The sequence below is a fragment of the Gymnoscopelus braueri genome, assembly GCF_963280865.1.
Source record: "Gymnoscopelus braueri genome assembly, chromosome: 8".
Lineage (NCBI taxonomy): Eukaryota > Metazoa > Chordata > Actinopteri > Myctophiformes > Myctophidae > Gymnoscopelus > Gymnoscopelus braueri.
Genome location: NC_137609.1, coordinates 8,542,556 through 8,570,097, shown reverse-complemented (window position 1 = coordinate 8,570,097; position 27,542 = coordinate 8,542,556). Strand labels below are relative to the sequence as shown.

General features: G+C 39.7%; 2 protein-coding genes across 3 annotated transcripts in view; both read left to right on the top strand.

Annotated features, from left to right (window-relative positions):
* Positions 1-847: 847 nt before the first annotated feature.
* Positions 848-15,268, top strand: LOC308089984 (uncharacterized protein). Of its 2 annotated transcripts, XM_080434984.1 has the most exons (3): positions 848-1,072; positions 5,564-5,653; positions 13,768-15,268. In XM_080434984.1, exons 2-3 carry the CDS (start codon positions 5,596-5,598, stop codon positions 15,054-15,056), a joined length of 1,347 nt encoding a protein of 448 aa, XP_080291110.1. In that variant the 5' UTR covers positions 848-1,072; positions 5,564-5,595; the 3' UTR covers positions 15,057-15,268. The 2 variants fall into 2 exon arrangements, with proteins under 2 accessions (XP_080291110.1, XP_080291111.1); XM_080434985.1 differs by lacking the exon at positions 5,564-5,653.
* Positions 15,269-19,275: 4,007 nt separating this feature from the next.
* Positions 19,276-27,542, top strand: part of LOC308090669 (uncharacterized protein) — a gene marked incomplete at both ends in the record, with an annotated part of 200,778 nt that continues 192,511 nt past the window's right edge. The window contains 2 exons of the mRNA XM_080435935.1: positions 19,276-19,290; positions 20,008-20,104. Of these exons, the coding sequence (XP_080292061.1) occupies positions 19,276-19,290; positions 20,008-20,104 (112 nt within the window). The remainder of the gene's footprint in view (positions 19,291-20,007; positions 20,105-27,542) is intronic.

Below are 27,542 nucleotides of genomic sequence, written 5' to 3'. Positions count from 1 at the left end.
ATAGCTCCTTCTGAACAGATATGCCTTCTGTTTCTGCTCTTTTCCTGCAAATTTTTTTCACTGTAGTCCCTCGCATGCCAAATTATGTAATTGTCTGACCACACCACATACACTCCGTTGTAAAAAAAAAAAAAGTTTTCTCCAAAGGATTGAACACACAATTTTGCTATTTTCACAGAATTGAGGCAGCTATTAGCAATCTTGTTGTCTTCACCTCATGCAATTGTGTACAGGTACCATGTGCAATACTACAAATCTCCTGCACATATTAATGAGCATGTTACTTTACGAGTCACCATTCCAGTTATTCGAACTTTTTATATGTTTTTACATTATAATGGAGAACATATATAGGCTACAGTAGGCTATATTTTTTGTGCCACGGACATATAGACATGTGATTGATTCATGTACTTTATTTAGTAATACATGAGAAACAGTACATGGAAGTGCAATTCACAATACAAGTTCTACTAAAAACTGGATAACTCATAAAGCACTAAGCTTGTTTAAAATGAGTTCCCACGGCCCACGCACACAAATCATGATGACATATAAGAGACGGACAGATACATAACCCAACTATACAGAATGTCATACAATCAGCTTACAGGTTGTATGAATGAAACCTAATGGGGGGGGGGGGGGGGGAGTCTTGCCACGGACACGTTTGTCCGTGTGTTACCTTGTGTTTTACCTTGTAGATACACAATGGGCCCTACCAAATTTCAACAGTGGGGGGCAGCAATACGTCAACCTCGCGTCTAGTCTGCCAGAAACTCAGAAGAAGAGGAACATACCCACAATGCAGTGTTGTGTTTGTTTTTCTGAGCTGAATGTAGGAGAGAAACGCTGAAAAAGCATAATTTATTATCATTTATTCTCCTACAGCTTCAGCCTCAAAACGTCTCTCTGGACGCGTCTCTTTATCAGAGGTGATGATATTAGTGAAAACAACGTGTTGTTGACTGACTGTTGACATTTTAAATTACAAAGAAAACGCTTCTAAACAGTGTCGTCGTTAAGCAGCAGGAGGACGTTTGTTAGCAGCTCAACCACTGAAACACAGCAGGTAAAGATCAACTCATTCATTAGCTGTAGAATACAACCCTCGTAGACGTATTTATGATTCTGACGTCTTGAAGACGTCAGAATCATAAATACGTCTACGAGGGTTGTATACTACAGCTACTCATTCATGTTCTGTTTCATCCATTTGTCTCCACTCTAGGCTATGATCAGAGCTAGATCAAGACTATCATAGATGTATTTGATCGAGTCTGACTTTTACTTTCGTATGCAAATGTCAAAATCGAGCAAATACATCTATGATAGTGCAGATAGTCTTGATCCAAGGTAGCCCTAGAATGTCTGTGATCTTACATACATTTCAAGTATTCCAAATACACAGTCATAGATCTCTCTCGGTCCCCCACTGTGTAGTGCCCATCTGCGCGGCCATAAAAGTGCTCTAAACTCCGTCTGTACTCACCCAATAATTAATTCCTAAGACGTGGAGTCATATTTTGTCCTCTAGTTTCATATCCATGTGAAAGTTCTGCCAGAAAACGTGTGTTTAGTCAAATATCTCCACTTATTCACGAGCTGCACACGGACGACTTCTGTACGACGCGAGGGGCCAGGAATGATTGCAGCACTGAATATACGTAACTTCCTTTAGGACGCACAAATGTTTGGGACACACAATTGACAGGTGCTTGTGATTGTTGCGGGGTAATGAATCATCACCTGCCAATTGTGTGTCCCAAACATTTGTGCGTCCTAAAGGAAGTTACGTATATTCAGTGCTGCAATCATTCCTGGCCCCTCGCGTCGTACAGAAGTCGTCCGTGTGCAGCTCGTGAATAAGTGGAGATATTTGACTAAACACACGTTTTCTGGCAGAACTTTCACATGGATATGAAACTAGAGGACAAAATATGACTCCCCGTCTTAGGAATTAATTATTGGGTGAGTACAGACGGAGTTTAGAGCACTTTTATGGCCGCGCAGATGGGCACTACACAGTGGGGGACCGAGAGAGATCTATGACTGTGTATTTGGAATACTTGAAATGTATGTAAGATCACAGACATTCTAGGGCTAGATCCAAGGTAGCTCCTATCGGAACTCTCCAGTCCCTCCGATATGAGGTTCCACGTTTGTCCGTGCCGTTTGAGCAGGACATTTTCGAATATTTTCCACTTTACATGTCTCTTACCCCTTTCTGCACATCGTATCCAAAAAGTAAAGGTTTTCTGAAATGCTCTCAGATGTTTTAAGTTAAACATATTCGAAAATGTTCGAAAATGTCCTGCTCAAACGGCACCGGGCCACGTAGGACCTCATCTCGGAGCTACATAGCGGAGGGAGAGGTTCTAAATGGGGCTAGGCCCAAGGCTACATTTGTCTTTGTGAATCATCATTTAAGATGGAACATATCTAATTGCTCTTACTTGATATATTAGATTAAATGTGATCAAAACACATCGCAACTAGTGGATACAGAATAGGTGGGCACTATAGGGACATCTGGGGGCCTTAATTTTGGGATGACTGGGCACTAGGAAGAGTGGGCACTTAGGTCCTAAGTGCCCACTCTTCCTAGTGCCCAGTCATCCCAAAAATATGGCCTAAGGTTTAGGGGTGGAGAAAACTGGGCACTAGGAAGAGTGGGCACCAGGAAAGGTGGCCACCTGAATCAGGATTCGTGTCCATAAGTGTTTGTTTTTAACTTTACATTGCTGCTTTATTGTTGGTAAGTGATATTTAACCCACTGTTCTTTAAACCCCCAAACACAACACAACAACGAGGTCAAAAGTACAATATAAGCGTTTATTTGCCAAAATAGTACTGAGGTCAAAAGTACATTATAACAGAGTTTTGAGGTACAATATATACTAGTAGTGATAAGTGTACTTGCCAAAATAGCAGTAGGCTACTGTTAAAAACTAGAGCATAATCAGAAAATGGTAAAATACCACAAAAAAGTAAGGACACTTATAAATGGTCAAAGGGTGTATATGTCTGTCAATATATTGGCCATATATTGCATATAGTCTACTCCCTTCTAATGTGTGCATTGATATTTTTGTGTTCTGACACATGGTGGAATTGCACATATAGGGCTCAAAGCGCTCACACTCGTTCACTCGGCGTGCCATTTTGAGTATTCAATCTCACAGGCAGTGCACCTAGTGCCCACTCTTCCTAGTGCCCACATTTCCCTAGTGTCCACTCTTCCTACTGCCCAGTTATCCCGGTGTCCACTCTTCCTAGTGCCCAGTCTTCTCCACCCCTAAGTGCTCACTCATCCAGGTGCCCACATGTCCCTAGTGCCCACTCGTCCAAGGTGCCCAGTTGTCCCTAGTGCCTAGAATGTTTTGGTGCCCACCTATCCTGTTACCCAACTAGTAACAGCAGCAATAGCCTACATGTTGATTATGTCACTAATGTAACCTTATATGACATCAATGTTTTACAGCATTACAGTGGCCAATCTCCACATAATCACTGAGATGCAAACGTGTAGCTTCTTTAGCTTGTAAATCCATATCGTCACTGTGGGGCAGAAACCTTGTAGCTCCATATTTAATGCCCTACTATTTATTCGTGTGGGACAGTGGGACACAAATGACACAAATGTCGCAAAAATAGACGATCTACAAGATCACGACGTGTTGTAAGCTTGTAGATTGGCTATTTTTGGAGGAACCTATAAATAAGATTATGGACTTCCAAAAATCATTTTCTTTGGGAAGTGAGCTTCCATCACTATGATGACCAATAAAGATTCTTTTCAATAAATGTATTTATTTTTTGAAGTGAGCTTCCATCACTATGATGACCACTGTGATGACCACACCGCCCACTTCACACTGGGTGTGATTTTTATACTATGGCCTGCCTGTTTTTAGCTGAGGTGCTGAGGTCATAATGATCGTGCAATGCCAACAGCGCCATGCTACTCGACCACTATCAGCTTCACGCTGTTCCAAACAAACGTCATACACAACGAAACGGAACACTGCGAAACTGGGCCTGACTGGGCCGATGCTGTGCCGGCCACATACACGCGCGACACACAATTTTTGCATTAATGAATTATATACATGTCATGCGCATGTGCGCGTGCCGTGCGTGTGGGAGGGACTAGGGAGGGAATTAGTTATAGTATGCCCTCCAAAAAAATCTAGAACACACCACTGGTCACAGCCCAATGTTTTAACTAAGATTTTATACACCCTGTGCTTCCTCTGTTTTAAATCAAACCATTCCTACAACTCATTATGACACATCAAAATCCATACAGCCCTATAGTACTCTCTTGTTTGGGAGGGTGGGGTTATAAATGGTGTAATGGTGGGGGGTATAATTGGTGTTGGGGTGGACATATAATGATGCTTGGTTGCAGTCATTCAAAACAGATGGGCAGGGCTACTTTCACCTTATTCACATTCTGTCTTTGTACAGCTAATCTCCGGTACTGTTGGCTTGATCGCAGCGAAACTGTGCACACACACTCCCTGGATGCCAGAGAAAAAACCTCTGCACCAAATTTTTCACATGGGCCTGTTATAGCGCCACCAGGAGACCGATTTTGGTAAAACACATTTCTTGACAGATTTGTCCAAACATCACGCAAATCGGTACACAGTATCTCTATAGTCATAAAACAAAACTTGTCTTTCAGATTTTTCATATTCCATTCTGATTGTCTAAGATTGGCTTACAAAGTTTGCAGGAGTGCTCCGTTTTGAACAGAATGCCTCAAATCATGAATATAGCGTAAGATTTCCATGAAATTTTGCACGCACATTCCCACTAGGCAGAGGAAGAAATGCCACAATTTTTTTAATCAGCCTCATGGTGGCGCTATAACAGGTCGATTCGTGTTTCTACCTATAACTGCACCGATCTGTGTAAAACTTTGTATGCACACTCCCTAGAGGCCAAGGAAAAACCTTTGCCCTGCATTTTTCTACCTTTTATAGCCAGGAGGCCGACTTATGTAAAACCTTTTTTTTTTATATTACTCCTTCAGATTTTCCTGGCTCGGTTTGAACAAACTGCCACAAATCATGAACGCAGCATCTGATTGCGGTGAAACTATGCACGCACATTCGCACTACTTTGAGGAACAAATGCCACCCTTTTAACATTATAGCGCCACCAGGAGGCCGATTTTTGCGAAACCTTTTTTTAAATATTACTCCCACAAATTTTGTCCAAACATTATTTAAATCGGTACACATGATCTCTATAGTCAAGTGATCAAGACGGATCCGTCTGATTTTTCATATTCCATCGTGATTGGCGAATTCCTAACATTGCTGGCCCACAACCTACCTGACCTGGCGGTAAAAAGAGGAGCACTTTTTTTTCTAGTTTAACACATGTTTCCTTGTGTAATCTTGGATTATGTGTGATCTCTTCCCTAACATATACATCCCATAATCTTTGCATCTTTGTTGGGTTTAGGCCAATTTATTTTACCTTCTGCAAATAATATTGTTGAGGTCTCCAGTTATTAAAGTATTTTTTTCAATTCCTTCATTTCAGACCAATCTGTGGATTCAAGACTGCAGGTGAAGATGAACTCTCCAAAGTCAGCTAGGGACATTTATATTGAACCTGAACACCCACACCTCAGTAAGTTTCATGTTCTCATTCTTTCTTTCATATTTTCTGTTCTGTAGGGCTGTCACAATATAAAATGTACACTATATAATAACAATGTAAAAACAATAAAACCAAATATGTCTAGACATACAGAGTCACGTCATAAAAATCTGTTTACATAGATTTCAAACTACTTCCAAACCTTTCACCAGAAATGTCAAGTTGTCATGTCTGGAGATGGCTCTGTTTCATAACGTCATGCACTTAGTGGCATGAGCTGTGATTGGTCTACTTGAAGTGACAGACTCTACATATAGGCCTACAGACAGACAGACATACCTGTTATATACGGCTTGGCCTACGGTCTAATTTACTCCCAAATCAGAGCTCACACATGTGAAGTATTGTGTTTTAATATTGTTTAATAATTCAAATTAAATATTTGCTTTAACACCAAATATTCATTTGTTGGGTAAAGTAACAGAATAAATCAATTCAGATTACTTTTTTGAATATATATTTTGCTATAATCTTGCTAAAATCTTGCCAAAACTTTGAAGCCTGATTTTTTTTTCAGGACTTCAATTTCCAGAAACATCTGTAATAACCTTTAGTTAGTAACTGGTAATCTAAAGTCGCTTTCCGACTGCAGCTTTAGCCCGACAGGACACGACACGGCACCGCATCAAAATATCTACCGTTTCCATTACAATAAAGTATCCCCTCGCACTACCCCCCCCCCCCCCCCCCCCGCCTCCCCTCCTGGAGGGAATCAATCGACGCACCTTTCTTCAACACTGGGTCTCTGTAAACACTACGGGAGCAGTGTTGCCATGTCCGCTTAGGGACCAGTTGAAATTTACATAAGGGGGGGCATGGAGGAAATGTATGTGCCCTGATCTAAAATGCCATGACCCTCCCTTTGACAAAAAAAATAAATCAATGACCCTCCCCAAGTGATTACAAAAAAAAGAGTAACCCTCCCCGCCTAGAAGTGTCACGATATATTGTGTCACGATATAGCCTATCGTGGTATTAAAATGTGATGATAGGTATTGTCATGATGTCATACTGTATCGTAATATTTTTTTAATTGTTTTTTTAATAAAAAAAAAAACACTTTCTTTTTTTTTGCCGGTGAAAGTTAGGAGTTTTTACTGTATGATATGAAATGTAAAGCTTATCATAATCATAGTAATTATTAATCATGTCCTCCATCATATTCAAGGTATTTTGGAGAGAAATGAAACGGACTCCAGTCAGTCACTTTCAGTTTAAAGCACTGCAGAGGGGAGGTGTTGTGTGTCAGCTGATGCTCGTTGACGCTCGTTAATGTGACATGCATCTGCACTCTCAAATAGGCCTACATCTAATCTAAGATTGTATTATACTGTATCTGGTATTATAGATGTTTTTTAGCTGTTGGAAATAACTAGGCTGCACTTGGTTGGTAAAGTCCAGATGACAAAAATATGAGGTTTGTGGAATTTATAGTTATGCAGTCTTATATTATATTATATTTGTTATATTAGTGTCTATCTGTCCTCTGAAACAATGGGTTTATAGTTAGTGAGAACTTCACTTCTCCATTAAGCTTGCACAAATGTATTTATTTGTGTACAAAGCACTTTGTAATTGTTTCTAACTTGCTTTATAACGTTATTTATAAGATGATGGCCAATGTTGATGATACATGAGAAAAGAACATTAATAATATATCATATCGATATCATGCCCAACATCATGTATCGTATTGTGAAATTCTTGACACCCCTAACCCTCCCCATCAAATACAACATGACATTTAAAACTGATATGTCCAATGTTTTGCTTTCCACATTGATTAGAACATTGCTGTAGTGTAGTCAGTCTTGCTAAATGCACAGTGTATCTGTAGTAGTGGTAGCAGAATGGATAGTGTTCTCATCTTACATGTGGGAAACCCATTGAATCCTGGTCAGATTGAAGAAAGTTGAATATTTGGTAACCAGTAGTTTAAAACTTTTGTCACTCTGCCCTTTTAATTATCAACTACAGTGACTACAACTACACTGTTGCCTACATAAAACAAATTAGGCTATCAATTATGGCCTGATGCTTCTGGTTTTACTTGTGGAGCTATAGGCATCTATACACTGTCCATATAGATCCACATTAATCACATGCACAGAATTACTTCAAATGATTATGAATATCCAGTTATAGTAGGCCTATTTATAATGCATCTCTCCAATAACGCCTGTTGAAGTTTTGCTTAATTGTTCAACCACCATCGTTAAGACGCTGAATAGATTTGACTGGGTCGTTCACACTCGCTGTGCGTTGATGGCTTGTTAACGACCGTCATTGATTCTAAATAGACAAGGTGTTACTTGATTTGAATTCTTTGTATCCTTTGAAATGGAGAGGGGTCATTGACCACTGTTCTGCTGTACTAAAAAGGTATATAAAAAACGGACTATTTTATCAATTCAAAATTGCATGACCCTCCCTTGGATTCAAAGTAAAATTAGCTGACCCTCCCTTGGACCAAAATTAGAAAGGCATGACCCTCCCCTATTTTCCTCCATGCCCCCCCTTATGTAAATTTCGACTGGTCCCTTATTATAAGCGACATTGGGCTACTTTTTCTGCAAAGTTGCTTGTAAATATTGGTAGTTGCGGGTTGCGTTTTTTTTGTGCTTGTTTCTTAAAGGTAGGGTAAGTGATTTACTTTGGTTACATTGTGTTAAATAGCTCTATATTCTGATAGTACTCATTGCTATAGAGTGTTTGTTCAGTAAAAGGAGTCTCCCATGTCTCTCCAGGTCTTTATTAAACTGAAAATGCATTTTCAGTGCTCTCTCCTTATAGTTAGGGAATTTTAGCAATATGTGTGGACCATCTGTGAAAAAATTTACTACCAATAGCTTTCTTCACCAATGTGTTCTTATAGGTGTCTAGAATCACCTCTCAATTAATGTAAACCCAAATCCTCGTGGAAAATCCTAGAGAGCCAATCAAAGTTAAGGAGCCCAGAGGGCTTGGGTGAAAAATATTTAAGTCTAAAATGAACTTGTGAGGTGTCTAACTAGGGGTTTTCAGGGGTGCTGAATCCATTCCAACCATTATTTTTGAGTAAAAATGTCTCCCTGGCCATCTAATATTGGTATATTGGTTATTGTTAGTGTATAATCAGTGTATAATCAATGGTAGAGGATTGGGGTGTTGTTGAATTGATTCTATTCTGAAAAATAAAATAAGAAAATATTGCTAAACACTTGATAAGAGTGTACACGGGATACACTGTCTGCATATGGGGAAGGAGCAGGAGTGTTGCATCCTGGAAAATATGTCTGGACGATTTTAAGGTACGTAGTTTATCTACTTTTTGGCATTTATTTTCCTCTGCTGGCAAAACTTTTGATTACTGTGAATTTAGATGTCAATTTTCTCTAGCCTATTGCTTACATTGAACAACCATTAGTTAAACAATCATGACACTTGTATTTTAGTAGACAACATGGAAGAGGATTCTGTAGCTTGTGGCTTAAGGTTCTTCATCTGTGGTGGTCCTGAGACTGAGATTCAAAAGCTCTCAAAAGTCACCCAAAAAGGCTCAGATTTTGTCTTATTCTGAGTGTGGATGATGCAGCATTAATCAGAAGACTTCATGAGGACTGGAAAAACTGAGATGACACCAAACTAAGATACCATTTGGAATGCAAAACCGAGCTATACAGTCGTGCAAGAAGTATATCCACTGGATATCGTATGTTTTTTTTCATTGTGATGAAAGTTGCCACTTGCAGATTTCAATCCTATTCTATGTTGTGAGTGACATCATAATTTAATAAAAACTTTAAACATAATCTATTCTTTAGAGCAAGATGAGCAAGACCAACGGCCAGACAGGAAGAAAAGACGCAGGGCATTGTCTGGGTCAAGCAGTTCAAGTGCTAGCTGGCACACTTGATCTACCATAATTGCATCCTTTGCAATGAAGGTATCAATGTTGGCACATTGAAAAGAAACCCTGGTAAGTCTTTTGTATGTAAGATTCAAATGAATTTTGATAATTGTTTTTCTTGCTCCTCATTGTAGGCTTCCACTCAAAGTCAAATAATTTAATCATGCACATACTGTATGTGGCTACCTTTTATCCAGACAGAGCTTGGCAGTTGTATCGTGCACCTGATAATGTCTACCAGGACCGACTGAAAAGGAGTTTGATTCAGAGAGCAAAGCGACGAGGTGATGACTGGGGACTTGAAGTCGCTGGTCGCCTGGTGGCAGAAGAGGCAGTATATCATATATATCATATATCAAGTCTGAAGTAACATTATATGGATACACAATACAGCTGTACAATACAACTCACATTTCTTATCCTGAGGGAAGAAATATAATTTTTAATAGTGAACGTTTTGACTTCAAAATAATTTATTCTGCAAGATTGATATGGGTCCAGGAATGAGGGGGACTAATAAAGGATAAGAAATGTGAGTTGTATTGTACAGCTGTATTGTGTATCCATATAATGTTACCTCAGACTTTGTAACAGGGTTCTCAAAGTCTCTTCTTCATCGGATATGATATACTGCCTCTTCTGCCACCAAATCTATAATACCAGACAGGCGACCAGCGACTTCAAGCCCCCAGTCATCACCTCGTCGCTTTGCTCTCTGCATCAAACTCCTTTTCAGTCGGTCCTGGTAGACATTATCAGGTGCACGATACAACTGCCAAGCTCTGTCTGGATAAAAGGTAGCCACATACAGTATGTGCATGATTAAATTATTTGACTTTGAGTGGAAGCCTACAATGAGGAGCAAGAAAAACTATTATCAAAATTCATTTGAATCTTACATACAAAGGACTTACCAGGGTTTCTTTTCAATGTGCCAACATTGATACCTTCATTGCAAAGGATGCAAGTATTATGGTAGATCAAGTGTGCCAGCTAGCACTTGAACTACTTGACCCAGACAATGCCCTGCGTCTTTTCTTCCTGTCTGGCCATTGGTCTTGTTCATCTTGCTCTAAAGAATAGATTATGTTTAAAGTTTTTATTAAATTATGATGTCACTCACAACATAGAATAGGATTGAAATCTGCAAGTGGCAACTTTCATCACAATGAAAAAAAACGTACGATATCCAGTGGATATACTTCTTGCACGACTGTATAGCTCGGTTTTGCATTCCAAATGGTATCTTAGTTTGGGGTCATCTCAGTTTTTCCAGTCCTCATGAAGTCTTCTGATTAATGCTGCATCATCCACACTCTCAGAATAAGACAAAATCTGTGCATAGCCTTTTTGGGTGACTTTTGAGAGCTTTTGAATCTCAGTCTCAGGACCACCACAGATGAAGCACCTTAAGCCACAAGCTACAGAATCCTCTTCCATGTTGTCTACTAAAAGACAAGTGTCATGATTGTTTAACTAATGGTTGTTCAATGTAAGCAATAGGCTAGAGAAAATTGACATCTAAATTCACAGTAATCAAAAGTTTTGCCAGCAGAGGAAAATAAATGCCAAAAGTAGATAAACTACCGTACCTTAAAATCGTCCAGACATATTTTCCAGGATGCAACACTCCCGCTCCTTCCCCATATGCAGACAGTGTATCCCGTGTACACTCTTATCAAGTGTTTAGCAATATTTTCTTATTTTATTTTTCAGAATAGAATCAATTCAACAACACCCCAATCCTCTACCATTGATTATACACTGATTATACACTAACAATAACCAATATACCAATATTAGATGGCCAGGGAGACATTTTTACTCAAAAATAATGATTGGAATGGATTCAGCACCCCTGAAAACCCCTAGTTAGACACCTCACAAGTTCATTTTAGACTTCAATATTTTTCACCCAAGCCCTCTGGGCTCCTTAACTTTGATTGGCTCTCCAGGATTTTCCACGAGGATTTGGGTTTACATTAATTGAGAGGTGATTCTAGACACCTATAAGAACACATTGGTGAAGAAAGCTATTGGTAGTAATTTTTTTCACAGATGGTCCACACATATTGCTAAAATTCCCTAACTATTAGTCCTGATTGGCTTAAAATGTGTCACCTACCTGAAAATGTACTGTATTCTGTTTATTAAAGAGCTGGAGAGACCCCTGTGACCGAACAAACGCTCTGTACTAATGACTACTATCAGAATATAGTACTTGAACCTTTTTGACAAATAAAAAAATTAAAAATTATATATATATATTAATATATATTAGGACTGGGACTCGATTAAAAAAATGTATCTAATTAGAGGCTTTGTAATAAATTAATTGCAATTAATCACATTTTAATCGCATATCAATATTTGACCTGAGAACAGTGAAAAGCTATTTTTTCAAATGGATTTTGGCATACGTCTTACATGTACTCAAGGTATTTGCACTTGACTCTCGAGTATTTCCAATTTCTAATACTTTTACTTCTACTCCAGTAACTCCACTATATCTCAGAGGCAAATATTGTACTTTTTACTCCACTACAATTATTTGAAAACTTTAGTTACTAGTTACTTTGTAGATTTTGATTATTATAAAACATTACAGTAACCATGTAAAAATAGCAGATTTACAAGCGCAAGACATTGTGAGCTTGTAGATCTGCTATTTTCCACCACTGGAGGCTGGTAGAGTGTGTTGTTGTTACTGTTGTTTTATAGTAGTTTAATTAATTATTAATAAAAATCACGCGCATGTGATCCGCATCGCATCGTGGAACCCCCCCCCCCACCAGCGCACCGCCGCCCCCCCCCCTAAACGAGACAAACGCGCGCGTAGGGAGGGGGGGGGGCATCCATTACAGATTCTGATTTGCCCAGCCAACATTATCATCATGTTCATGCACTGTGCTGGCTGCAGTTTACTTTGTTGTTGTCTGTCATGTCTGAGAAGTGAGAACCACCGTCTGTTGGTGCGCTGCTATGATCGGTCTGTCTGAAACTCGTCCAGTGAGAAACGTTCCGCGGTGCAAAAATAGGTGCGATTAAAATGCGTTAATTTTTTTAGCACGATTTTGAATAATAAACCCCCAATGTCACCCTTGTGCTTATTACTGTTAAACTATTTCCTATATTTCCTTTCCTATGTCCTTGTGTGCGCTAACGTAGGTGTGTGCAGTAAGAACTGTTGCATATCTCGGGTCCAAACACACCGGGAGTCGCACACGTGTGTTCATTATATCAATGAGTAGGTGACGTGACCCACCACCAATGCGCCATATGCTCCCTTGTGACTTGGCGGTGCAATGACACCACCATATAAGGAATTGTATTTCAATTAAATCAAAAACACCCATATTGGCTCCTACACAGTGGTTCTTTACCATTTTCTTGTCAAGGACCCCCAAATTGATATGTATTTGTCCGCAGACCCCATCTGAAAATATTTTGTGCCAGGGACCCCCCATATAAGATTTGTTGTTAAAATGTTTCTAAAATGTTTTTTTTTTAAATAGCAGATCTAGTTAGCTATTTTCAAAAAGCCGTAGCCTAGTCGCTTCTTTTGGACTTGTTTTCATGTACCTGATTTCGTGTTTTTCTCACTAAACCTAGCAACACTGTACAGGAGCTGCTCGCTAACGATAATCATTTTTTAAAGTGGTGGACGACGTTTTTAGACGCCTCACGGGTCTTCATGTAGACTAGGCTGGGCTAGCATTTAGCCTAGCTGTCCTGTTAAAGCCGGATTTCAACTGCAGCTTAAGCTTTACTGAGCAAATTCTGCCTTTTCGACCCGCATTATTAACATCAGACACTAAACACATCCTCACAGATACAAAAATACAACTATAAAAACAAACAGGCATCAATAGCAGCCGCGTGTTAACAGACACAGCTGTGTGGATTCTCCGACCAATCAGTAGCAGCAGCGTTATACGCCACTGCTTTGGCCCCGCCTTGCTCGGACCTACCCTGGAGTGGGCACTTTTTAGGCACTCATTTCGTACCACTTTGACACCCCTATACCCAATTCCTTGTAGTGGAAACGGTGGCACAAGTGGGAGGTGTGGGATGGGGAGAGGCCAGGCTTAAGTAGACAATAGCTCATTTTGTTCATGGAACTTGAAAGATGGAAAAAATTATTAACATTTTAGGAATCCAGTATTCACCAAACATGTTATTTTTCTGCTCCTAGGCATCCTGCACATGATTGTGTGTAAAGAGGAGGGTTCTCCTGAACAGGAGAGGAGCCCCAGTCTACTCCAGGAGGAACCAGAGCCTCCACACGTTAAAGAGGAACAGGAGGAGATACTTCTAAGACCAGAAGAGGCTGATGAGTCAATGTTGACATTACTAGCAGTGAAACGTGAAGAAGATGATGAAGACATCTCTTCACACTGCTCTGAAGTCGAAGTTAAACTTGAATCTGACACTGAAGTCACTGATGACAGTGATGATTGGGAGGAGACCACTGAAGACGGTGACGATAAACGGTGTGACAAGAGTTTCAGTGAGTCAGGTCCCCCGAAGACACACCAGCATATCGACACTAGAGATAAACCTTTCCACTGTAAACAGTGTAAGAAGAGTTTTACTACTTCAACTTCTCTGAATAGACACCAGCGTGTCCACACTGGAGAAAAGCCTTACCGATGTAACCAGTGTAACAAGTGTTTTAGCTTGTCAAGTCATCTGAAGAGACACCAGCTTACCCACACTGGAGAAAAACCTTTCCAATGTGAACATTGTGACAAGAGTTTCACTCATTCGGTTGACCTGAAGAGACACCAGCATATCCACACTGGTGAAAAACCTTTCCGGTGTGAACATTGTGACAAGAGTTTCCGTCAGTCATCAGTCCTCAATAGACACAAGCGTGTCCACACTGGAGAAAAAACGTACCAATGTAACCAGTGTAACAAGTGTTTCAGGATGTCAAATACTCTCAAGTATCATCAGCGTATCCACAGTGATGAAAAACCTTTCCACTGTGAACATTGTGACAAGAGTTTCCGTCTGGCATCAGCCCTCAATAGACACCAGCTTGTCCACACTGGAGAAAAACCCTTCTACAGTAAACATTGTGACAATAGTTTCACTATGTCAAATTCTCTGAAAAGACACCAGCTTATCCACACTGAAGAAAAACCTTTCCACTGTAAACATTGTGACAAGAGTTTCAGCCATTCAGGTCACCTGAAGACACACCAGTTTATCCACACTGGAGAAAAACCTTTCCACTGCCAACATTGTGACAAGAGTTTTAGTCGGTCAGATTACCTGAAGAAGCACCAACTTATCCACACTGGAGAAAAACGTTTCCACTGTAAACGGTGTGACAAGAGTTTCAGTCTGCTAACATCCCTCAATAGACACCAGCGTGTCCACACTGGAGAAAAACCCTTCCACTGTGAACATTGTGACAAGAGTTTCAGGTATTCAGGTGGCCTAAACAAACACAAGCGTCTCCACACTGGAGATTAAAACATTCCACTGTAAACACTGTGGAATCTTTTTCCCCCTTGGTGTGAATATATTCACGCCAATTCTGAGTACTGCGTGTTTTAGTTCTGTACATTTGTAAATGTATACCATTCTATATGATATGCTTCATTTTTACTACTCTGCCTGTCTTGGGGCAAATTACATAGAGCCTCAATATTGTCCAATATTGATTACTATATTGGCCTGTACACTTTATTCTCCTTTACAGTTCACTGTGAAGGTATACTGTATACAGCTATTTAAAATGACATGATAAAAACTCAATAACATTGTACTGTTTTAGCATTGCCTGGGTTTGGTCTCAACCACTTTAAATCTGGCATCCCTATTTTGTGTATGTCATTATAGGCAAACATTTTAGCACATTTAAAAATCATTTAAAAAATAAGTGCTATCCAACACGTTGTGAAGTAGTAGAAGGCTATTTCCATCATCATGCAACACATCCGTACAATTAAGTATGAAGCAGGCTTAAGTGGTTGATTTATTACTGAGTGGGACTCTAGCCAGACCAGTAGTTTTGAGAACTGAAAAAACACTGATGTCTGTCCCTGTCCGTGGGTCTGTGGAGGACTCACCGACTCTCTGTGTGTTTGGGGGAGATGTAGGCATCGGCTTTCATGACTGGCCAAACTGACCCATTAGCTTTATGGATTAGACCAGCATGGATTAGACCAGCATCACGTCTGTGCCACTGCATTAATATACTGTAAGTGGTGACATGCTAAATAGAACAACAGTCGTCTGTTCCTGCTGGTCCATCTGATCTACAAGTTATGTGATCTTGTAGATCAGCAATTTTTTTTTTAAAGAACGGAAAATAAAACATGACACATGAGTGTATGGCTGACACGAAAATGTGACTTATGTCACCTCACATGGCGGGGCCTCAAAAGGAATGAAAAACAGTTTATTTATATTTAAAAAATAATAATTTGGGTATATCTCATGAGGCCTCCTGACTTTTGGGGCCCCAGGCGGTCGCCTAACCTTGCCTACAGTTAAGACCGCTACTGCACATGGGCGTGGCTTGAGATGCAATTGACATGTTATTTTAAAATCAGATTCGTTTGCACACAAAAAAGAGGACATGCAAAAAGGAACATAATTTTTGGTTAAATGTGAAGGCTAGGGGGTGGCAATTGCCATCCCCTGTAACCCCAAATGACGGTAACAGGAAGGCTCGCCCCAAAACACACTCGCCCCGGTTTCTTTCACGGACCGCTCGCCCCCAGCGGTTCTTGTACTTTTTAATTTGTTTTATTGAGGTTAAGTAATTAGGTTAGGTTTTAGGCATAGTTTTACTGAGGTTACATTTCGGAATACCTGCTGAAGACTGTTCCGAGGTCGCCGGATTTGAAAGGGGGCGAGCATTCTTGTATTCCAAGGACCCGGGGCCTCTGGGCCTACAGTATTTACAGTAAATGGGCCCATTTGGTTCTATTTTGTTATTAATTTAAAACTGATTTTAGTGTATACTTTTATCAACTACGGGGACATACATTAAGTTAAAATGTGGGGGGGATGACAAGAAACATTAATCTGTTATTCAAATCGAGACAAATTGATACGTTATTGATGGCTCTGAATCATGACATTGATCATTAGGAATGACTATTTAACCACTTAAACCCTATACTTGGTTGACCGGAGTCCCTATAGGGCTCTATACTAGTGTCTTTTCTGTTTTCACTCCACTTTAAACGGCTTGGCTGAAAATAGCTGACCTATAAGCTCACAACGTGTCACAACAGAACGCGTTGTGAATGTGAGCTTGTAGATCTGCTCATTTCTGTGAAAGTTTTCCCCAGAATATGGATGCTGGGGATTAAGTGGTTAATGATGTAGTAACATCAATATCAATAGCATGTCCTATTTGATAATGATGCTATTAAGCAATGCAGGCAACTTTTATGGTTTTAGTGACAGGGTGTAGGGACACACTATATCACTAAATCCTGCTGAGACATAATATATTCATATGGTGATAGTAGTAGGCTGACTTTGTAAATGTGTTAATGTAGCTGTTACAATTCAGGTCTAAGTCCAACTACACGACTGTTATTCAGAGAAGTGTCCAGACATGTGGGATTCACTCACACGTTCTGTCACCGTGGAGGAATTTGTGAGTGAATCCCAAGTGATCAGTCTAGCAATTCCAGGCTACGGAATACCGAGCACTGGGGCAGTCTTCCAGGAAAAAAAAATAATGAATAAATGAGTGAGTGAGTGATAGGTGCCCACTCTTCTGGTTACCTTGTAGTAGATACACAATGGGCACTACCCACGATGAACAGTGGGGGCAGCAATACGTGAACCTGGCGTCTAGTAGTCTCCAGAAGAAGAGGAACATACCCATATGACCCACAGCAATGCAGTGTTGTGTTTGTTGTTGTGAAGTGAACTTCTATAAGAAAGTAACAGTGAAACTATAATATAACTCTTTGAGTGAGTGAGCATGCACGTACACAGTGTTCTAGACAGAAACAACGTGTTGTTTTACTGACTGTTAATAAACAAAGGAACATAAACGTATCGTTTCAAAACATCGTCGTTAAGCAGGAGGAGGACGTTTGTTAGCAGCTCAACCACTGAAACAGCAGGTAAAGATCTAGCCATGGTTCACGTGACGCTCGTCTTTCTCAAGCGTCATGGCGCTACTTGTTCCTGGTTTTTGAAATGTCTACATTTACAACCCGTACATCTACATAAACGTTCAGATTTCAAATATAAAGTGCTGACCCCACGGCTACGGATGTAACAAGTTAAAACGGCTGGGTCTATAAGTACCCGTATCTTCCGTGTTCAATACAAATAAATGTAATCCGATCGGTGGCCATTTTCTCAGAATTGTCTCCATATGCTTTCAATGACTTATTGGTTGGGAGGTGTACTGCACTCTGATACATTATAACTCTATGAAAAAATGGCCGCTTATAGGAGTAAAATGCTTTTTATTGAACAATACGGAAGATACGGGTACTTAAACCTGGGCGTTTTATCTAGTGACATCCGTGGCCGTGGGTTAAGCACTTTATATTTGAAATCTGAACGTTTATGTAGATGTACGGGTTGTAAACGTAGACATTTCAAAAACCTCATCAGGTTGTAAATTAGCAGGATTTGTACTCAGCACACAGTAATGTTAATGTAATTGTCAAGTGAAGCCTAGAATGACCCATCCAGGTAAGGTATGGCATTGAACATAGTTTCCCTGTCTTGTTCATTGGCTGCAACTTGTCCGTTTTGCCTCAAACCTATTTATGCTGTTATAATTATGTATTAATATTATCATTAACAAAGGGTTTCTCCTTATTTTTTAAATGATGTAGTGTGTATACTTTCAAGTTCATTGTCACATCACAAGTTTACACCAGATATAAAGGAATGAGTGAAAAGATTATATCTTGCACAATAAAACTGTGGCATTAACTATATACTGTATATATACACAGTCTGTCTGGTTTAAGAAAACAGACACTATAGTGTCTGTTTTCTTAAACCAGACAGACTGTGCAGTTCTGTGCAGACAAGTTCTAAAGGATAATACTGCAAGAAGCATGTTTTACTTGCTCATCCCATTATAATCCAGTTCAAAGTAAAAAATGCAATCCACAATGTGTAAATTTGATGACCCTTTTCATCTTTTAGAACATACATGGGCAACTGGTGGCCCGGGGGCCACATGCGGCCCCCACCTTCACTTAATGTGGCCAGCAGGTTAATATGGGAATACTGATATATTATTGATTTCAGCTGTTACAATTCCAAACATGCAAACATGACCCACTTTAATTACTTCATTCTATATTAGTAGCTTAATGACTAGTATTACAATTCTCTTTTTATGTCCAATGTATTTGTATTTAAGTTCATGAAGTTAACATAAGTATAACTAAATGCGTTTGAAATTAGATTAAAAAAAATACTTTCAGGATTCCAATTCAAAAATAGCAAAAATAGCAGATCTACAAGCTCAAAACGCGTCGCACTGTGACGCGTTTTGAGCTTGTAGATCGGCTATTTTTGCTATTTTTGTGTGACATAGACTGGCTGCCCGACAGTATATGCAATGTGGCCCTCTGGAGTGAGTGTGGAAATATAGTGGCCCTCTCCCATCATCAAAGTTGCCCACCCCTGCTTTAGAAACTCTGTGGAGTCTCACTAATGCTGCTATAACTAGAAACTATCTTGTGTCATGCATCATGCCCCAGTGCAGTATGCACCATAAAGAACATGAGTCTATGATACAGTTATAACTGAAACGTTCAGATCACTGAGTCTCAGAACTTTAGCTCAATCTTTTTATTGAATACACAGGACCCCAATGGAAACAAGCGCTAGAGCTTTTTGTATTATCCTTTTAGCATCATTGTAAAATCGTACCACTGTACTATTTGTAAACTGTTAATAAAGCATTCAATCAACCAATCAATCAAAAGCTTAAACAGGATGTAGCTCTGTTTGCACAGCATCACATTGTATCAGTCCATTTTCAGGCTTTTGCTACACGACGTGTCGTTACAGCTCCACAAACTCGTCAGTGACTTATCAGTATTGTGCTGATGCATTCTTTTCATTTTTCATGTGCTGCACATGAAAAAGAACGTTGTTTATTTACTTTTTTCTTTTTTCAAAATTGTTTTTTGATGCTGGATAACTTGAAGTGAAAAGGTTAATTATAAGGCTCTGTGAAACAGTAAGTAACAATAAGTTAATCGTTCCCTATGTAAGGGATAATTGACGGGTAGCCAGGCATTATTGATAAATAAATCCTGACTGGGTCACCCTCAATTATCCGATTGACCAATCAGAATCAAGCATTCTACCAAGCTGTGTAATAATGTCTGTTATTGTTGAAGTTGAGTACAAGAGGTGTTTCTCTTCCTAATTAATTGTAAACTCTGGGATTTTTATTGTTTCATTCCAGACTCCGTGGTTCAGACTGCAGGTGCAGATGAACTCTCCAGACCCAGCCAGAACCGTGTCAATGAAACAGGAGGAACCTGAAGACCAGCCAGACCTCAGTAAGTTTCACTCTCTCTGTCTTTTTTCAACCCATTGAGACCTGTTGCTACCTATACGTTGTTATACCTTTCAATCCGGATGCCACCTCTGTGTCTCATTAGCTGTTGCTATAATATAGTAACATCATTTTTTATTTTTTATTTTTAGTAAGAATTTGAACGTTTTCAGAAAACTATGGTTAGGTCTTAGAAGGCGTTTTTAGAATCGGCCTCAGGTCTAAATGGGTTAAAATGTGTTTATTGTCCCATACATGTACAGTACAGTTGCTCTCTGTACTAAACAAATACAAGAACGTTCGCCCCAAAACATGCTCGCCCTGGGACAAATTCGGCGACCTCTGAACGGTCGCCACCACCATGTATTCCTTAACGCTAACTCGTAAAACTTTGCCTAACCCTAACCTTATTCCTAAACGTAACCTCAGTAATACTATGCCTAAACCTAACCATATTCCTAATCTTAACCTCAGCAAAACTATGCCTAACCCTAACCTTATTTCTAACCTTAACCTCAGTAAAAAAAAAAATACAGGAATACAAGAAGCGCTGGGGGGGGGGGGGGGCGAGCGGTCCGCGAGTGTTTTAGGCAGAGTCTTCCGGTTACCCACTAAACAGTTAAAGGTGCTGCAAGTAATATTTTTGGTTAAAACAAAAATCTTGTTAAAAAGTTGAAGCTATATAGGCAATGCAAGTTTATTTGTATACCACATTTCAACAACAAGACACAATGTGCTTTACATAAAACATTAAAGGGATAGTTCACCCAAAAAATAACACATTTTCTCTCGATTATTCACCCCATGGAGACTTGAATTCATGGATATGTTTTTGTTTGTGTCGCATTCCTAAGCCAATAATTTGATGACGAGCTGGGGTTCCAGTAGGAGACACAAAGGAGACACTTTGTGTCTATGTCTTTGTGTCTTTGTCTCTAGGGACTGAAAGAAGACCTTTCCCAGATGACTTGAGAAGTCATGATTGGTTCTCTATAGTGTAACAGAACAAACACTATGGAGTGTTTGTTCAGTAACAGGGGTACCCCGTTTCTTCAGCTCTTTAATAAACAAAAAATGCATTCTGAGTTGGGTTGGCAATTTCACTCAATCAGGAACAAGTACAATTTTTTCACATTCAACGTTCTAGTGTTCCAGTAAATGTTTCAATTTTGCATTGCCTTTTTTCTTTAATCACTTCCAGTTTTGCTTGTTCTGTATCCTGTTTGACGTCTCTCTCTTGATTGGCTAAAATTGGTATTCTGACCTGAAAATTTAATTTCTGTTTACTAAGATAGGGAGATTGAGAGACCCCTGTAACTGAATAATTGGTGGTGGGTGGACATATGTGCATGGTTGCAGCAACATTCAAAACAGATGGGCTACTTTCACCTAATTCACTTGTTTAGACTCATCAAAAGAGTCTATCGACACATTTTCCTTGAATAATCTTGGATTAAGTGTGATTTCTTCCCTAACATATACATCCCATAATCTTTGCAGTTTGCACCCAGTTGGGCTTAGGCCAATTTCCTTTACCTTCTGCAAATTGTGATAAAATAAATAATCTACCAGACAAACAGAAACACATAAGGTACAGGTCGATTTTTAAAGAAGGGTACCCCTGGAGAAAATGTATGTGCCCTGATCTAAAATGGCATGACCCTCCCTTTGACTAAAAAAAAATCAATGACCCTCCCCAAGTGATTAAAAAAAAGATGAACCCTCCCCGCCTAGGAGTGTCACGATATATTGTCCCACGATATAGCCTATCATGGTTTTAAAATGTGACGATAGGTATTGTCATGATGTCATACTGTATCGTAATACTTTCCCTTTTTTTTTGCCGATGAAAGTTATAGGAGTTCTTACTGTATGGTGTATGATATGAAATGTAAAGCTTATCATAATCACAGTAATTATTAATCATGTCTTCCATCATATTCAAGGTATTTTGGAGAAACAGACTCCAGTCACTTTCAGTTTAAAGCACTGCAGAGAGGAGGTGTTGTGTGTCAGCTGATGCTTGTTGACGCTCGTTAATCAAAGCAATTATGCCTCTGCACTCTCAAGTAGGCCTACATCTAAGATGGTTTACATGGTATTATACTGTATCTGGTATTATAGATTTTTTTGAGCTGTTGGAAATAACTAGGCTGCACTTGGTTGGTAAAGTCCAGATGACAAGAATATGAGGTTTGTGGAATTTATAGTCATGCAGTGTTATATTATATTATATTTGTTATATTAGTGTCTATCTGTCCTCTGAAACAATGGGTTTATAGTTAGTGAGAACTTCACTTCTCCCTTAAGCTTGCACAAATGTATTTATTTTTGTGTACAAAGCACTTTGTAATTGTTTTTTAAAGTGCTTTATAAAGTTAGTTTAAACTAAAGATGATGGCCAATGTTGATGATACATGAGAAAAGAACATTAATAATGTATCATATCGATATCATGTATTGTTTCGTGAAATTAGTGTATCTTGACACCCCTAACCCTTCCCATCATCCCCGTCCGATGTTTTGCTTTCCACATTGATTAGAACATTACTGTAGTCAGTCTTGCTAAATGCACAGTGTAGTATCTGTTGTAGTGGTAGCAGAATGGATAGTGTTCTCAACTTAGATGTGGGAAACTCATTGAATCCTGTTCAGATTGAAGAAAGTTGAGTATTTGGTAACCAGTAGTCAGAGCTGGCCCTGAGGAATTTGATGCCTATAGGCAGCATTTTACCTGGTGCCCCCCCCCCATAGCCTATTATTTATTAATAAATATGGCTATTTCACAAACACAAATAACTAGGACACCGTGTAAATTACAAAAGCTAAATTACAATTCACAATTTTGGCATTTAGCAGATGTGATTTACAAGATAAACTCAGTAATCTAGGATCATAGATAAACCAATAACCTATCATCAGTCTAAACATTATAATAATATCAAAAAACTAATAAATAATGTACATTGAAACTATACACACACTTAGGATGCCAGGTCAACAATGACCTGGCATCTGTCTAAATAAAATGCTATCTAAATTACATTTTAACGTTTGCATAAGACTGCATGGTCGTCGAGGCTCAAAACTATTATATATTAATATTAATGAATGTGTATTGGGTGTTATCTGAGTAGATAGAAAGGTGTTTTATTATAGAGAGAGAGAGAGAGAGAGAGAGAGAGAGAGAGAGAGAGAGAGAGAGAGAGAGAGAGAGAGAGAGAGAGAGAGAGAGAGAGAGAGAGAGAGAGAGAGAGAGAGAGAGAGAGAGAGAGAGAGAGAGAGAGAGAGAGAGAGAGAGAGAGAGAGAGAGAGAGAGAGAGAACCTCTGAAAGTCTTATTAAAGAAATGTAACTTAACGTGCTTTACGACACGTCAATGCCATTCACGTGGCCGTTGCAAGTGCATTTTGCACGCATATTCACGTCATGTACTTTCTGTACCATGAAATTATAAACCGGTCTCTGCACATACCTAGGGATGTATGCAGTACTCCTTAAATGATCTGGGATGTACCTTTCTAACAATACAGGTCGAGTTATTTGCATATTGAAACAGATATGAAATGTCGAGCCTCTGACGTTTTTACATGTAGTTCATCATGCAACACGTGTGTGTTCCGCCCTCAAATTCATCTTATGGAGGCCATCACCCCTGCCCGCACACACACGTTAAAGTCTATTTAAGTTAATGTAAATATATATTAAGTTCTAAATAAAAACGGGTTTCACTCCCACTTTATGTTGCATCTCTTTTTCCCGGTAACAATATAATATCTATTCCAAGTTTTCTTAGCCTTTGGTCGTGAGTTTAAACTGTAAACAAAATTCTTATTCTCTTCATTACACGTGAGAGTCGGCTATTTACTTTATAAACGTTTAATCGTGTGAGGGACTCGCTTGCGCTGATCTTCAATTTGTAGATCAGCGCAAGGCTACTTTTACTTTTAGTACTTAAGTATATTTTGATGCCAATACTTTTTTTTTTTTAAAGCTTTGTCAGCTTGTAGATCTGTCCCTTTTGAAGAGTGTTGATGTATTCCGTCAGTTTCTGGTTGCCTTTTATGGTCTTAAATGGGACATGGAGCAATGCAAATGTTCTCCACGTGAACACGCCTCTGACTGTCACACAAAAATGAGGCGATACACACATAAGAGATTTACACACCGGTTGGCACGCACCGACGCACGTCCGTTTGTGCTTATCGAAAATATGCACCCCTTTAGTCACTTTATTTAGGCACTATTTACGAACATCTTAATGAATTAGGCACAAATATGTATATTTTTCTATTATAAAAAATACAATAAAAAATGTACTGGGTCGTTCACACTCGCTGTGCGTTGATGGCTTGTTAACGACCGTCATTGATTCTAAATAGAGTAGACCAAGGTGTTACTTGATTTGAATCCTTTGTATCCTTTGAAATAGAGAGGGGTCATTGACCACTGTTCTGCTGTATTAAAAAGGTATATAAAAACGGACTATTTCATCAATTCAAAATTGCATGACCCTCCCTTGGATTTAAAGTAAAATTAGCTGACCCTCCCTTGGACTAAAATTAGAAAGGCATGACCCTCCCCTATTTTCCTCCAGGGACCCCCTTCTGTAAATTTCGACTGGTCCCTAATCACACAAGACCAGGGCCGACACAGGACCATATTTATTGAGGGAGAGAGTTCCTATGCATTATGCAGTCTGATGGCAGTTGGCTTGAAAGAGAGTCTGCAGCGCTTCGCATGCATATTCGGGGGGGAAATGGGCCTCTGGCTGAAGGTGCTCACCCTATCAGCCCGAACATCACGCAAATAAGTACACATTATCTCGAATTCCGAACATTGCTGGCCCACAATAACCTACCTGACCTGGCGGAGACCTGTGCCCCGAGGAGCACTTTTTCTATAGTCTTGAGACCACTAGGTCCCCTGTTATTAAAGTCCTTTTTCAATTCCTTCATTTCAGACCAGTGTGTGGAGTCCAGACTGCAGGTGAAGATGAACTCTCCAGACTCAGCCAGGGATTCTATTAAACAGGAGGAACCTGAAGACCACCCACACCTCAGTAAGTTTCATAGTTCAATAACGATGGTAAAACAATACCAGCAAATATTGTCTAGACATATAGAGCCACATCATAAAAACCTGTTTAAACCACGTCCAAACTTTTCACCAGAAATATCAAGCTTTCATGTCTGGAGGTGGCTGTGTGTGTGTGTGTGTGTGTGTGTGTGTGTGTGTGTGTGTGTGTGTGTGTGTGTGTGTGTGTGTGTGTGTGTGTGTGTGTGTGTGTGTGTGTGTGTGTGTGTGTGTGTGTGTGTGTGTGTGTGTGTGTGTGTGTGCTACTGACTCATGTCTCGTGTGCGCACTGACTAGTTTTGTTTACTTCCTGCATGTGCATACTTGAGAAAGCCTGCTTGAAAATGGCAGCTGCACATAGGAGATTGACGATTAAACAGTGAAATGCAAATTATGCAACACAAAGTATACATATCACTCGTCTACAAATGTGATGACCAATCACATTAAAGCAAAACACCCACAGCCTTCATCGAAGCAAGCAGCATGGTAGATTTCACTGTGAAACTTCGTAATTGTGATGACCGGTGGGCTGAAAAGACGCCGATTTAACAGCCAAGATGATAGCCCAAGATATGCCTATTCGCGCTGTTGAGGGGAAAGGCTACCTTAAGCTGATGGCAGTAATCAAGCCAGAATAGTGACTAGAGGGAACCTATCATGAGACAGCCGCCTCACTCCGTAAGATTCTGTCAAAAACCAACAAAGTGGCTCTTACCACGGACGCATGGACAGGGTTGACGACAAGAGTCCTATGGGAGAATAACCGCTCACTATTTTGAAGGCTGGACTGTGAAGAGTGCCACCCTACCCCGAAAATATTGCCAACGCCCTGCAGGCCTCAGTTGAGAGTCGGGGCATAGCCGACAAAGTGGATGTCTGCGTCCATGACAACGCTACGAATATTGTGTTGGCAAACTCTCGTTGCCTGGAGTGGGAGTCACATCGATGTTTTGCACACACACTCCTGCTCGCCCTGGCTTCAAAGTGGGAGCAATCACTAGTGCTGTCGAGGCTGCGAGTTGTCTTGTCTCCCATTTTCATCACAGCACCGTGGCGACTGAGGCACTGAAGACAAAGCAGCAGGACCAAAATCTGCCCGACCACCGTCTCATCCAACACGTTAAGACGAGATGGAATTCCATTTACTGTATGACATGTTTGAGCGTTTACTGGAGCAGCGCTGGGCCGTGAATTCACTAAACTCCCTGGAGCTTGTTGATGCAAACTGGCACATTATGGAGGCGTTTATGCCTGTCCTACGTTCACTGAAATGTGCCCCAACAGCATTGTGCGGGGAAAAAGAAGTGTTGATCTCAATGGTGGTGTACCCAATCTCAGCCACTCTGCTCTCCAGGTAAAAAGTCTAAAGGCAGCGTATCACCGGAAATGACTCCCCCCAACTGTTTGCTGTACATATCTTTCTTTATTATTACTACTGAAATGTTTTTTTTTGCATAATAATGTATATTATTTTGTATTTAAATGTCGAGATGAATTGAAATACACAGGACCTTAATGGAAACTAGCCCTCAGGGCTTATCTGGGTTATCCTTTTAGTATTCTTTTGGATAAATCTGTGCCTTTTTTTGCAAACTGTTAATAAAGTATTCAATCAATCAATAAAGTATTCAATCAATCAATCAATCAGGTATCTGCAACCGGAAGATGGTGAATATGCGAAAGTGTCGGAATTCAAGAGAAAGGTGTCACAGTCTCTCAACTCTCGCATGGTGCTTGACAAGGTCGAGTGGCACAAAAAGCGGCTATGATCGCATCGTTTTTGGATCCACAGCAGCTGCAATTGTTTTTGTTTGTTTTGTAATACATGTTTATAATTTATATCCAGGCCATATAGTTACATATTGTTGAACGTGTTGTGTTATTATTTGGCATTGGGAAGGAGAGCTGAGTCTGACATTATTTTAATCTGTCAAATGCTTCATGCTGTAGCCTACGTATTAAACAAGTGTTAAACACATTTTTACAAAATAAAGTATTTTTTTAATTATCATCAGGGCTTTGATGCAAATTCTAAACATGGTGGGTGGAGCTGCAGCAGTTATGGTGCTTAAAGGAAAGCTCAGTTTGGCTCTCCGCTTTACTGCTGTGCAGCAAAAAAGAAATCGATAAATGCCCCCGACACGCATAATACTGAGTCGTTCCCATCCCTAATAATACATACATACATACATACATACATACATATCCTGTTGTATATACGGCTTGGCCTACAGCCTAATCTACTCCCAAATCAGAGTGTGAAGTATTGTTTTAATATTGTTTAATAATTTCATGACTCAAATTAAATATTTGCTCTAACACATTATTCATTATTAACTAAATATATCAATTCAGACACTTTTA

Bases quoted from the DNA above. Each gene is read 5' to 3' on its own strand.
- LOC308089984 (XM_080434984.1), top strand. From the start codon at position 5,596: ATGAACTCTCCAAAGTCAGCTAGGGACATTTATATTGAACCTGAACAC. The intron at 5,654-13,767 runs GTAAGTTTCATG...TTCTGCTCCTAG, and splicing joins ACCTGAACACCCACACCTCA to GCATCCTGCACATGATTGTG.